This window comes from Buteo buteo, chromosome 2 (genome assembly GCF_964188355.1).
Source record: "Buteo buteo chromosome 2, bButBut1.hap1.1, whole genome shotgun sequence".
NCBI classification, from domain to species: Eukaryota; Metazoa; Chordata; class Aves; order Accipitriformes; family Accipitridae; genus Buteo; species Buteo buteo.
The window spans coordinates 11438519-11453043 of NC_134172.1; the positions used below are offsets into that span (position 1 = coordinate 11438519).

A 14525-nucleotide genomic window follows, 5' to 3' on the forward strand; every position below is an offset into this window, starting at 1 on the left:
AGTACACAAGAGATACCCACGAGAAAAGGGTATCCATTAGAATATAACTTACGGGCAGGTTTCTTGCCGAGTCCAAATAGAGAATAAGCAATGCAGAAGAAAGCCCATCATTGGCTTGGTCCTTATCAGCTCTAATGCTTGTTAGCACCTAAACGAAAAACATACTGTAAGCCTTTCTGAAAATCAAATATCATCATTATTTCTGTCCCATTCCTGAAAAATATTTTAAAAACCTCTCCCAAAATGTAAACATTCACAAATGCACACTATGAAGAACAAGAAATAAGTTTTCAAGACTCACATAGATACTTCAAATCCATTTTTATAGAAATTTCCACCCCATTTCCTAAATATTTTTTTTTTTTAGACTGGACAGATTATAGTATCATATCCAGCTTTATCTCCCATGCTAATGAAATGTTAGCTGATATTCTCAAACCATAACATTAAGAAAAAAGAGTAGGACAACAAAAGCATTTTAAAATCCCATGCCACAAGAGTACATTGACAACTATGACCGGTTTGAGCTTTCTAAAGACAAACAGCTTGGAATAAAGTTACAGGTTTATCCAAATTCATAACAGCTACAGAATTAAATTACTTACATACTTCACACCACCCCCCCCAAAACCCGCAACAAAAAAACCCCACCCACAACAATTAAGATTAGGATAAAAGTAGTGTGTTCCTTTAATACCTTATCTAGATTTTCAGCAGTTGGCATCAATGTGAGCCATTCCAGTTTTAAATGCAATTTTCCTTTGGACACTTCATCCAAAGTAAACCACTAAAAGTTAAGCAAAGTAATGTGAAATAATCTGACACCAAACAAATACATGATTGCAATTGGCTCTTCAGGGTATTTAGGAAATGCTAAGCTCTACTAGAAATCTTTCTTGCAGAGCTGAAGTCTGCCTAACCTGAAAAGATCTGTTCCATTGTTTAAAAGGTCATATTTCACACTAAATATTACAACACAGAATAACAAAAACAGCCATACAAACCTCTATGTTATACAGTAAAAGCATTTATAAAATATCAAGAGAATTCTTTAAGTTCTGTAAAGATGTTCTGGAAATACAAACCCTGCATAACATTACTACAAAATCTGTCTTACTTATAGGACAAAAATTAGTCTGCTCAGTCTAATAATAAACCAGGCAATTTACTATTCTCCTGCAAGAAAAAACTCTCACCAAATATGTAAGTTACTGTTTTGTGCATTTACATCCTAATAATCTTAAAACCCCAAGACAGAAGAAGAATGGCATTATTCGTCAGATTTTACAAATTCAGCTATCCCTTAAACCTCTGTACTGATCATCAGGGAATCTATTTCTGTTGCATTAAGGTTATTCATGCACATACAGGAACTATTCCCAGGGAAAAAAAAAAAAAAATACAAGAACAACTACATATACAACATATGGGGTTTTTTAACCCCAAAATTACTGAACACTTACCTCATCTAGAAGACGCTCCTTTTCAACTTCAATTAAATCTATCATCAAACTAGAAAAAAGAAAAGAAAAAAAAAAATCAGAATTTTAGCCAAAAGGCAAAAAAATCTAATATAAAACTCAAACCCCACCCTGTGCTTGCTGAGTATCCAGGCTTCCAGTGAGATCAAAAGAGCAGAATACTATTCTTTTAGCCCCTAAGAGAGGAAGAAGTAGGGAATGAAATGGCTGAACGAGGATGAATGCAGGATAACAGAAAATATGCCTATACTAGAGCCCATTTTGTAGCTACAAGGGCAACTGGCACAGTATGGCTCACATACATATGACCAAACTCTCAAAACAGTGACCACATCCAAACTACCCACTGGAAATAGCCCCTGGACATACGCTACGACAGAATTCATGCTTTGGCATTGTCTGGGAGAGTGCTAGTTCACACAAACTAAAAACGTACCAGAGAATCTGCTAAAAATTAAACGGGGCAGACAACTGCATGCCAGTGCATGAACATTTGTTGTGGCTTTTTATTTTATTTGTACTGACGTACACATTATGCCACTTCCCCCCCCCACCGCTTCAGTGTTAGATTAGGGAAGTGCAAAGAAAAGAAGCCTTTGTACTACCTACTTCTTTATTTTAATGAGAAGAGAAGTAGGTACTGTTGCTCCTGTTAAGAGAGAAGGAGCTGGAAAGATAAGGGAGTTCTACTCTGTATGGAAAGCAACAATGGGAAGCTCCAAAACTCTGCAAGAAATAAAGGTGACAAATTACTGGAGAAAGAAGCTGACTAAAACCCTGAAATGTTTATGGGTAAACACTAAAGGTAGGCCTATGGAATCTAAAAGTGAGTAATGTTTGCGAAAGCATTACAGCAATTTTTTTCTTTAATAAAATAGTTAAGATCAGCTCTTAGAGAAAAATAATCTGTAAACAGCCATTTAAAAACCTATGAAAATGAAGAAGATAGACAGTTATAAAGCTATATTAACTTTGCCAGAAGAAATAATTAAGACTTAGTGCTGGCTTACAAACATTCAAGCAGGTAGGGTACAATTCCTAAAAACAAAACAAAACAAAAATCCCAAAACAACCAAAAAAACCCAAACAATCCCTTTTTTTTTTCTGGGTGCATGCAATACTTACCTTATTTTTTAAAAAAATATGTAAACATATAGATGTGTATATACACACACAAGCACATTTTTATATACATATATTTACATATATGAAGTAATTAGGGAACTACTTCCTACCATAATTTTGAAAAGATAATTAATTTATAAATACAGTAATATAGCAGAACTATGACTGCAATAAAATGCAAAAATTAAAAAAAAAAAAAGACTACATCAAAATATTTAATCTCTTTTCAATACCTACAAACATATTCTCCATAACATTTACCTTCCCAGGAAGTCATCTTTATCTGGATCTTCATCAAAGAGCTCAATCTCTAACTCCTGTCCTGGATGTTCATATACTAAGGCCTGGAGGTACAGTAAGATGACACTGTCAATGGTAAAACTAACTAGCTTTGATAAATGGCATTGTAACAGTAAATCATTGAACTGCAGCGCCTCTGTGTATTAAAACATATCAATAAGCAAATGCTTTAAAAAAGATGCAATTTAAGGAGTAGAGCAAGTATAAGAGCTTTTCAGACGCAATTTGCTAATGTTGGCTTAAGAGACTAGACTGCTTTTCAGAATTACTGATGCTTAGTCTAGACAAAAAAAGTATATACATCAATGGAGAATTTCTGTTTTGTTACAGAACTTTGGGCTTTTAGAGGGAGACATCAAGAAGCTCCTTGAGGAAGTCCCCAGAGTATCTTCTTTAACAAAAGAAACTTTAAAAGACAACTTTACAGAATGGACAACAAGGTATTCTTATTGATTATACCTCATAAACTTCATTCCATTTTGGATTGAGATTTTCTTTGATGACCTTGCTTTGGAAGATCTGGTTGCCCACACGGATGATTCCATAAGGATCTGACTTTCCTTTGACAATCCCTTTTAGATAAGTATCTTTCCCTTCCAGGTCCTGAGCTTCAATAAAGTGTATCCTCAGAACACCCTGAAAAAGGAAAAGATGAGTTTATGTAGTAATCTGAAAGCTTCCATGTCATCACAATTTATGCAATATATGTTTTATTATTTCCACTGCAATTTCCTTAACATGAAACTTAGTTTGGACATACTGTAAATGGAAGGTATCAATGATGATCCACATACACAGCACACCTAGCAATCAAGAGATTCCTGACAAGAAAAACTGCCATCAACAATCAGAAACATGCCAGTTGTATCAAGAAAGTGAGTAGCAAGAAATAGTAGAAACTCTCAAGTGAAGAGCACTAACAATAATTTACAGTGATAATATAAAAAATATGCTACTTAATTTTTAGTCTATACAGTTGAACTATATTTTAGCAAGTAATATGTTGAAGATTCTAGCAAAACAAAAAAGTCCTTCGTGGCATTATTATGAAACATTAACTCCAGAGAAATTATTTATAAATTAAATCAATTATTTTAAGTGACTGGATTTACACTAACTTGTACTACTGCAGTAACTGTATTTAGAAATTCACACAGATGTGCCTATCTTTAACAGTTACTACTAAAGAAAAAACTACATGCCAAATTATTAGTATTAACAGAAACATGCTTACCTTTGGTATAGGAAACCGCAACTGAGCAATCTGCACTTCACTGACAAGGGGGACTGTAATTCTGTTTGGAAGGACCAGGTAGTTGGATATTATATCCAATATTATTGTATCTGATAAGCCGCTGTTGGAGAAAATAAACCTTAGTTACTTCATGAGAATTGAAGAACGTTATGTCACACTAACATACTCCTTTTGCTGCTTAACAACCGAAATGGAAAAAAACATTTGCCTTTTGCGGGGGGTAAAAGACACATCTGGTTTTTAAACACTTTTTTTAAAATAAAGGATTCTTGCCAAAATGGCCACCAGGTGGAAGCAGCTGACAGCGAACAGCAGAAACCGCAGCGATTAATATAAAGTTCTCATTTCCCTGCCACTGCCAAGTCCCCCCCTCACCCCCGCCTTTTAGAGCCACCCAGGGTAAAAGGCTATTGCATAAGTCTTCTTGCCTGCATTGCATATAACTAAGCAGATGTTAACTGTTAATCTACTTCTGTATTTCAATAATGACTTAACTGTCCCTGAAAGTTTGGCTAACCATTCCTGTATTGTTATGAAACAAGTTGTCCTCTTGAGCTGGGAGGTCCATCATTTAAAACAAAAACACAAAGAAAACATGCTTGTGGCCGAGTAAAATATAGCCTAGGGAAGGCAAAACAGGTTTTGTTCTGGCAAAAAGGGAGTGGTAGTACAATCACATTGGCAATGATTCATTTAAAAAACCCAACCCCATACTTCTCCACAAACACAGAAAGGAAGATTTCCTAAGCTGTAAGCTCACCCAGTTTGGGTCTGAGCTGACAACAAATCAGTACGTTGTCAGACCAACACCACTGGTTACACACATTGCCTACACTGGCAAAAAGGCAGAACTGGAGTGGTACAATTCACCATGGAAGACAAGTGTCCAGGAAGATTTTAGGGTTCAGAGAGAAAATTGTAAAAATACTTGAGATATTCTGAACTGCAGGTACACTCTCACTAAAACTGGTGGAGCTGCTTCAGGGATGAACGATTTCTCCTCCTAAATACAATTTATGATTCTCCTTTTACAGTCTTTACAAAATTAAGATGCAGATAACGTTTGATTACTTAGAACATTTTTCAGATGAAACGCTTGTGTGTCATCACCTTGTAAGTTTTTCTAAGACTGACTCTGCAGTTGGGAGTAGCTCTGACTCAGCAACTAGCATATTTATGAAAACACAAAAGCTGCTGTAAGATTTAGTATATATATATTACATTTTCATTTGGCCAGAAAATTGCGTGGTGAGCACTAAACACATTACGGTAGAGATAGGTAACAGAATTAACCCATTAAGTACAATCTGGCCCATTTCGAATTCACACTGATCTTTTGTGCCAGGGATTTGCAACATGTACAGCCTACATCCCCTTGGCTGCCCAGTTCCACTGTAAATCTAAATTAATTATGATACATGATAGAACATGGATGACTTTTTAATGGCATCCAGTACTATGGGAACAGAAGAAACTCAAGGCTGCATCAAGATCAATGGACAGGTCTATGCAGACCTCTGTTTATTCTCTGAAAGAAGCAACAGTGAACAACGTTAAGATATTGCTCAGAGGAAAAGTTTCCTCTCCACTTCCATGAGTTAATTCACATCTGTCTAAAGAGAAGTTTTCATTCCTCTTCCTTTCTTGCAGAGCCTATCCAATCATATTTAGAAAGATTTTCATTCTATATGAACACTGAACCCTATAAAGACAACTACTATAAGAAGATGATGTTATTTAAAAATAAGTAGCTTCCTTTAGTCATCATTGTAACACGTTGCTTTTCAAACTTTTTCAGCTGTCTTGCAAAACATCGAGTTTTCAACTTATGTATGCTAAACTTTCTCTAAAATGAACCAAGAAAATAGAACCCATTATTTTGTTAGAGTTGACTTAAAAATTTAAGATAAATATCTCAACCAGTTTTAATATTAAAAGGAAAAAAAAAACCCAAACCAAAAGCTGAGGTGATGGTAACTACACAAGCAACAAAAACGCTTTTCAAAATACAAGTCTCCAGTAGAGAGATCACGTAAGTTTTTGTTCCCACTTTTGTTAGTGTCCCTACCTGGCAAGAAGAGAAAGCTCTGCCTTTATGCTCAATAAAGTGCATGCCTTAAGAACAGAAGATTAATGAAGAAAACTAACTGACCTAGGTCAGAGAAAGCAGCGCAAGAGAGGCAATGGTACCAGAGCTGCCTTGAAAGAAAGGTTATTGTGCTTTTCTCTAGTATTAAGTGAAGATCACGTACACTATGAAATAAGCTATAGGCATAAAAACCCCTATCCTAGACTAGCAAAAGGTTCAGGGATTGACTAATGTTCACATGGAGCTACAGCAGATCTCCTTGAATAAGAGAGAGAAACAGCCCAGTCACTGTGAAGATTCCCAAACCTTTATGCTAGGACCAAAGCCCAACTCTGTGATTCCAAAGGTGAGCCTCACAATTTTATCCCAACATAAATGCTTGAATTTCACTAAAACATCTGAGAAACGAATACGAAAAATGAACCAGCATTAACGGAATTTCACAGAATTTTACACAGAGAAACTGGACTCATAGGAGGAAGCAGATATTCCATCTCTAAAAACAGGGAGCTGAAAACGAATACCAGAGACCATAACTAAGTAATGAATTAAACAAATTCTAAACAACGTGACACTTTCAAGCTGTTTAAAACTTATCTAACCAAATATTAGCCAAATGGGATGCTCCCATGTGGAAAGCATTCTTCGTGAATACGAGGCAAAAATGACAATCTTTTTAACTATCTTATTACTTAAACTAAGAGGTCTGATCTATGGAAAACAGAGACAAATCACTGATCAAGCAACAGAGAAAGATGAATCAATTTAAACCCTTATGTTGATACATCATCGATAAACACCTTCTTAAGATTGTAAAACTCTAAGTCATTGATTCTAAGTACAATTATTTTTTCAGTTCACAAAAATGAGGGGTGTGAAATGCTTCATATAGTTTATTATAGTAAGTGTCTTCAAAAGCTCAATTTCATTGCAAAAATATAATTGACAGTTATTTACTCTTTTGTACTGCTATTTAGCTCTACTTTATTTTTGGTGACAGAATAAGCAGCTATGTATTTTTCCTGCATCGTCTTTATTCATGCTGCAGAGACAGCACATCTCTGACTGCATAGAGTATTTTCACTATATCTCAAGCAACCATAACATAATTCACCTTCCCATCATCGACATCCTCTCCTGACAGCACTTGAGTATTCTCACAGCCTGGCTCCTCCTCACATAGAGGTTTTAATTCCACTTCTCCATAAGCTGTCCTAATGATGGAATATGAATTACTTTTGTGCCTTTCTCCTTGTGGAGTCATATACAAAGTGCAATGGAAGTTGTTAACAACTGACAAGGAAGCTTCCAGCAGCAAATGCAGAAATTCATTTAGTAGAAGACATTTGCAAACAGAGTACGAATAAGTAGTTTAATGTGCAGCCAATAGTCACAGGATGAAAAAGGTACCTGTGGCAGCAGCATCTCTTGTTCATCGTTGTTTTTAACAACTACAATACATCAAGCTGTCATACCAAAATACACTATCTATACAGATAAGAAAAACAAATACAGCACTGAAGAAATCTCTTGGCAAGGCACAGCATGACTCACCTCAGTTACAGTTACTATAGAAACTATACCACATGTATATGGCACCATTTTATGTGTATGTGGCCAAGCTGGGTTGCTCTGGAAACCGTAAACTTGAGACACTTGGCAATCCTTTGTTTACATCTGAGGTTTTGTGTTTGCAGTCAGGCAAATATGCAGCATGATATGAAACTCAGGAGCCTAGTAAGCTTAAGTACTAAATGTAAATTTATTAGCGTTATATAAAAAGAGCAAATTATTACTCAGGAGCTGTATTTTTGAAGCCATTTTCTCACCCACCAAGAAAAACTCTTTCCTCGGAGGCAGTCTTAAGCAGGCTTGAAACACAAGCAAATCTTGCAGCCATTAACCTACTTAATGCAAGTTCTAATTTCAAACTGTTCAACTGGGATTCCATGCAATGGCCTCACATGCCCAAGTAAAGCAAAAACCATTTCAGTCACGCAATTGAGCACTAAAGGATTAATTTAATACCTCAATTCAAACTCTTGTTTTTAAACAATAAAAAAAATAATTCTGGAGTCAGCCAACTCTTGAGAGCATGGGATCCAATAAAAGGACTAGTCACAAAATCCAAGTGTGTATCAGATCTGCCATTATCCCCTTAACCATTGTTTCAATATTAAGAAGCCCCTGGGTAACTATTACAACTTGACAATTGTGAATATATTCATGGATTTAACCTTACCAGGATTGCAGTGATTCAAAGCAGCTTGGTTTTCATCTCTACTTCTGCTTTTTTCTTTGGGGTTTTATCACGTACTGTTTTGAAACGCTCTGAATAAGCCAAGCAATTTTTCTAGCTATATATGGTCAATATTTTTGCTACTCCATTTGGTCTTCACGTAATAAACTGAGAGCTTTAACAGTAAGTACTTGAAGAGATTAGAAAGTTAGTTTAATTTGATGACTGTTTTAAGGTACTTCTAACTACCTTTACACAAGCAACTAGAGATGTATCAGCATACAAAGCCACGAGCCAAGATGTTGTGAACCCACTGGCGTGAAAAATAAAGTTCTTTATCTTTCTGCTGTCCTAGGAGATGGCACATAGGAAATTCACAAGATTCTGGAAAACTGGAAAGGTTGAGAACACTAAAAAAAGCAGACCAAATATTATCTTTTCAAAATGTTTTTACCAAGACATACTAGATACACTTCTGATGTACTTTCCCTTGTAATGAAACCGCTACCTTCTGCATATTGAGCAATTTCATAGAATTCTAAATTAAGAGATAACTGCTCAGAGTCATTTAACCTAAAATTACTTAGCTGAGGGTCTTCCGATTTTCTGGGGTTTATTGGGGTGAAGGAATATCAAAACTGCTTTACATATACTCACTTCAGTCCTGGAACATCCAGAAGATTGGTCAGTCCAGTCCAGTTAATTTCCAAAAGCTGTGATTTACAGAGAAAAGATGGGGGAGAAGAAAAGCAACTTAGTATTCACAACAGTGAAGAAATAAACCTGATCACTATAGATTCTGATCAGTGGGTTAATAACCAGTTTCCTTGATTTTCTTAAGCAGAAAACCAAAAACTCTTCCATTCTAAAGAATTTTTAGCAATGGTTTTTAAAAGAGAGTTATAAAAACAACTCACCATCCTCTTATCCACCCTTCCACACATACATATAAATACATACCCTGATATACATGTGTACTGTAACAAACAATTAAGCAGAAAAAAATCATTATCCTTTCAACGGAAAAGGTAGTAAGAATTAGTAACGGAATATTCCAAAACAAAAGGCAAAATATATCATGGTATGAACTGCAAGAATCCACATGAGTCAGTAACATGCCATTGCCACAAGAAGGCTAACGCTATCCTGGGCTGCATTAGGAAAACCATTGCTAGCAGGCTGAGGGAGGTAATCCTTCCCTCTACTCAGCACCCTGACTGCTGTGTCCAGTTCTGGGCTCCTTAGTACATGGACATACTGGAGACAGTCCAACAAAGGGCCATGAGGATGATGAAGGGACTGGAGCATCTCTCCTGTGAGGGAGGGCTGAGAGAGCTGGGACTGTTTAGCTCAGAGAAGAGAAGGCTCAGGGGGATCTTATTAATGTCCATAAATACCTGAAGGGAAGGTGCAAAGAAGATGGAGATGGGCTGTTCTCAGTGGTGCCCAGTGACAGGACAAGATGCAATGGGCACAAACTGAAACACAGGAGGTTCTCTCTGACCATTAGAAAACACTTTTTTACTGTGAGGGTGACTAAGCACTGGCACAGGTTGCCCAGAGAGGTTGTGAAGTCTCTACCTTTGGAGATAGTCAAAAGCCACCTGGACATGGTCCTGGCCAACCTGCTCTAGGTGACCCTGCTTGAGCAAAAGGGTTGGACTAGATGACTTCCAGAGGTCCCCGTCAACCTCAACTATTCTGTGAACATATTACAACAGAAAACAAACATTTGGTCCCATCCAGGGAATAAGATTAGTGTCTTCCTAACTGTGCTATTCAGATGGGTGAATAAATGTACAGCCTTCAATTGAATGCTTAAATTTAACACTTTCCCTGCTGATAACCATTCAGAAAATTGCTGCAAGATTTTTCTTAGCCTCCTTCTTTTACCATATTACACTCCTGTGTCTCTGTATAGGCGGGAGAGAAACAGAAACAGAGACTGCTCTAATATAGGCATCTAACTTAAACTCCAGTGGATGATTGAAAGGAGCTTTCTCTCTACCTCCATTAACCAAAAGGAGTTCCATGGAGATCTGCTATATTTTGACATTTAGAAACCAACCCACTTAGAACAAAATAATTACAAATTTATACAGATCATTACAGTTTATCTGTTGCTTCCTCTAAATACAATTTTCTAAACCCTTCAGGATAAACATGTTTCCCAGACTCTAGAAGAATGAATGAAAGTCAAAACAATTTTTCATTCTGTCATTACAGCATCAGACAGAAGAGAAGAGCTCTCAGAATGACAGCTAAACTTCATGGTTTAATTCATTTTCTTACTTTACATAATTTTATACTGTGTGGGTTAAAATGCAGTAAACAAATTTCTGCCAGTTGTATGTATTTTATTATATTTAATTAGGCCTTTGCGTCCACCCTTTTCCCCTTGCCAATTACAGAGTATTTCCTTTATCCATCCATTTCATATACTGATTTTTGCCCAGGAATTATATTCAATATCTCAACAGACACAATAATGATGAAATTATGACAGCCGAGAAAAAAAAAAACACAACAAACCAACATTCTTATTGTTCTGCTGTGACCCTTAAAAAACAGTTTCTCAAAGTATCCACAATAAAGTAGCAGCAGTACAGAGAAATGCAACACTTTAGACACTTTGCTGAACTATGAGTAAGATGTTTCTCACAAGCTTAATTCTGTGGCTTTAGAAATAACAGGAGCTTTCCAATAAGATACTGCAGGATTGATACTACTGTGAAAACTTAGGTTGATTTTTAAGAGACTTCTAAAACTGTATTTTGCAAGTTTCATCAGAAAATTAATTTTTCCTTTTGATTTACTTTTCAGCACAATATCCCAAACAGACATTGAAAATAGTATGTTGGAGGAGGAAAAGAAGTAACAGAACTTTGAACTCTTTACTAAATAGCAATAATTTATTTTTGCAGTTTAGAGCAAAAAGAAACAAAGGTAAAATACTTCTTGCATTTGTTGCTGGTATCACTTCTGTTTTAGCCTTTACATCATTGGTGAAATGCACCACTGGATAAAGTTTTATTTGTCTGCTGGTAACTACATTTCACAATTAAGATATTTTTTCTTTATAACTAGTATGTTCCAAAGACATCCTCTCACTTAGTTGTTTATTTACTTGATTCTGTGTATTAAAATTATCTTGCAGGACAAAATAAAACATGCATCAGATACTATTTAATATGAAACTGAATTTCCAAGTTCATGTTTCCAGATGGACACCACACTGGAGGTAAACAAAATAACATTATGAGGAAGATATTCTCTGAACATTAATAGTAGCTCTAATGACCAAACTGCATGAACAAGTGGAAACAGATAGCTTTCCAAAAATAAGTTCTGTGATAAAATAATTGATTCTCAGACTCCAGAAATTTTAATGAAAAGTGTCCTTACCCAAAGGTTGGAATACCTCTAAACCCCTAACTTTTATAAACACAAGGTAAACAGTTATGGTCTCTTTGCTCTTTTACATGATATCAACAACTAATGTTAGATGACTACTCTGCAATCTATCTGTGAAGTTGATCTTTGCTCTCACTATAAAGTAACTTCAAAACATAGAATGTGTCATCATCACCTCAGAATGGGATTTTTTTTCTGAAATGTACAAGGGCTTTTACAACACTCAAAAAGCGTTAAGTGAACAACATGGCAGAAATTAAAGCACATTTCACAATAATGAAACATCATATTCTTGTTGCTTGTAACAACAGTCATTCTAAAATATGCAATAAATATTGACAGACTTGGATTTAGTTTTCCACTTATGAAATGATACAAACACTGGATGAATGTGCAATAAATTAACTGAATAAGTTGTATGCAACACCAACTAAATGATGAATGCAATGGTAAAATGTGACACAACGCTGTAGATATAAGCATCTTCAGAAAATTTTTCAAATTGAGTTTACTTTTCCCTTCATGCCATGTACAGCACACTTGTCTTCTGCATAAGTAGAGATTTCCCTCAACTGGGAAACTGAAAACTTTACAGACAGGCTTAGGTTTCCACCACACAAAATAATCCAAAGCACTTTTATTCTCTGCCCAAGAAATACAAGATTTCGGTTTTGAGACAGGAATATAGAACCTTCTGTTAGAAGACACATGCAAAGAACTGTCCTTGCCAGTTTGAAGGGAGGCTCTATACTATTTCACATAGTTTTCTTTTTCACCATCCATAGAACCATTACAGGCCCCTATATCCTGAGTACGTGTTACTTTCAGCAAATGGTTATACAATATCAATCCACATTTTTTTCTTCTAAAACATAGTGGTATTTCAAGATTTTTTTTTTTTTTTAATTTTTATTACTTTTTAGGAAGCTTTGAAGTCAACAGAATTGAGATGAATGCTGGGAGTAAACATAGTGGTTTAACTGACCATACACAGGCATCTAGTTCCATTTGAGATCCATGAGGATACAAAACAGAATAGTTGGGGTTGGAAAACATCTCTGGAGATCATCCTGTCCAACACCCTTGCTCAGAGCAGAGTCACCTAGAGCAGGCTGCTCAGGGCTGTGTCCAGTTGGGTTCTGAATATCTCCAAGGATGGAGACTCCACAACCTCTCCGAGCAACCTGCTCCAGTGTTCCATCACTGTTACAGTTAAAAAATAAAACATAGTAACAATTCCTTATGTTTAAAAGGAATTTCTGGTATTTCAATTTGTGCCCATTGCCTTTTGTCAAATCACTGGGCACCACTGAGAACAGTCTGTTACCATCATCTTTACATCCCCTGTGAGATATTTATATATATTGATAAGATGCCCTTGAGCCTTCTCTTCTCCAGGCTAAACAAGCCCAGCTCTTGCAGCCTCTCCTCCTATGAAAGATGTTCCAGTCCCTTAATCATCTTTGTGGCCCTTCACTGGGCTCGCTCCAGCGTGTCCATGTCTCTGTTGTACTGGGGAGCCCCGCACTGGACTCAGGACTCCAGGTGTGCCTCACCAGTGCTGTGCAGACAGGAAAGATCATCTCCCTCAACCAGCTGGCAATGCTCTTCCCAATGCAGCCCAGGGTGCTGTTGGCTTCCTTTGCCGTAAGGGCACATTGCTGACTTCTGTTCACCGTTCTGTCCACCAGGACACCCCAAATCTTTTTCTGCAAAGCTGCTTTCCAGCCAGTCAGCCCCCAGCCTCTAGCTAGACTTCACGTCACTGACCACAACCCACTGAGTCTCAAGAGTTCAGCCACTTTTCAATCAAGCCCAGTGTCCACTTATCTGGTCTGTACTTCATCAGTTTGCCTATGTGGATGTTGCAGAAGATAGCATCAAAAGCTTTACTGAAGTCAAGATAAACAGCATCCATTGCTCTCCCCTCATGCACCGAGCCACCCGTCTTAACATAGAGGGCTACTGGCTTGGTTAACCATGATTTCCTGTTCATAAACCCATCCTGACTACTCCAAATCACTTCCTTGTCCCTTCTCCCTTACCAGCAGGACTGAGATCACCGCTTGGGCCCCTGTGCCCTTGAACTGCCCCCAGAGCCACGCAGTCACACTTGATGTTTTCCAGATCTCCCCTGGAAATAGTGTCGGTGCTCACATGGCAGAGCAGCAGCGAGTAGTAGTCTGAGGGCCAGACAAGCTTTAACAGTCAACAACATCCTGAATCTGAGGCCCCAGCAAGCAGCAAACCTCCTGAGACAACAGGTCAGGATGGCAGATGGGGGCCTCTGTCCCCTGCAGCAGGGAGTCGCTCAGGACTATCGCTTGCCATTTCCTCCTGGTGCTTCAGCATGGCTCAGGTTCTGCTGCCTCGGATGCTCCCAGGCCCTCCTCTGCTACACTGACCCTGAATCTGTTCCACAGTTGCAAATCTGCAGGTGGGGTAGGGATCATCTTCCTTGTGCCAGAAAATTTCCAGCTTTGCCCATCATGGGAGAACCCCATCCAGTAGTGTCTCCAGAAGGTCAGAGGTCCTGTTTCAGATGTCCCCTCTCTACAGTGAATCACACTAGATGCACATGTGAGAGTAATTAAATTCAGCCTAAGCCATCTACTTGTTCAT

At 37.4% G+C, this 14525-nt stretch overlaps 1 protein-coding gene across 4 annotated transcripts in view; it reads right to left on the reverse strand.

Annotated features, from left to right (window-relative positions):
- The window catches only part of ESYT2 (extended synaptotagmin 2), an 89770-nt gene that overhangs the window by 23159 nt on the left and 52086 nt on the right, over positions 1-14525 (reverse strand). For all 4 annotated transcript variants that reach the window (XM_075045500.1, XM_075045492.1, XM_075045509.1 and 1 more), the window contains exons 7-13: positions 9147-9202; positions 4141-4261; positions 3366-3542; positions 2868-2950; positions 1464-1512; positions 698-787; positions 53-148 (exon numbers count right to left, since the gene is read on the reverse strand). In XM_075045500.1, coding sequence (XP_074901601.1) covers positions 53-148; positions 698-787; positions 1464-1512; positions 2868-2950; positions 3366-3542; positions 4141-4261; positions 9147-9202 — 672 coding nt within the window. The remainder of the gene's footprint in view (positions 1-52; positions 149-697; positions 788-1463; positions 1513-2867; positions 2951-3365; positions 3543-4140; positions 4262-9146; positions 9203-14525) is intronic.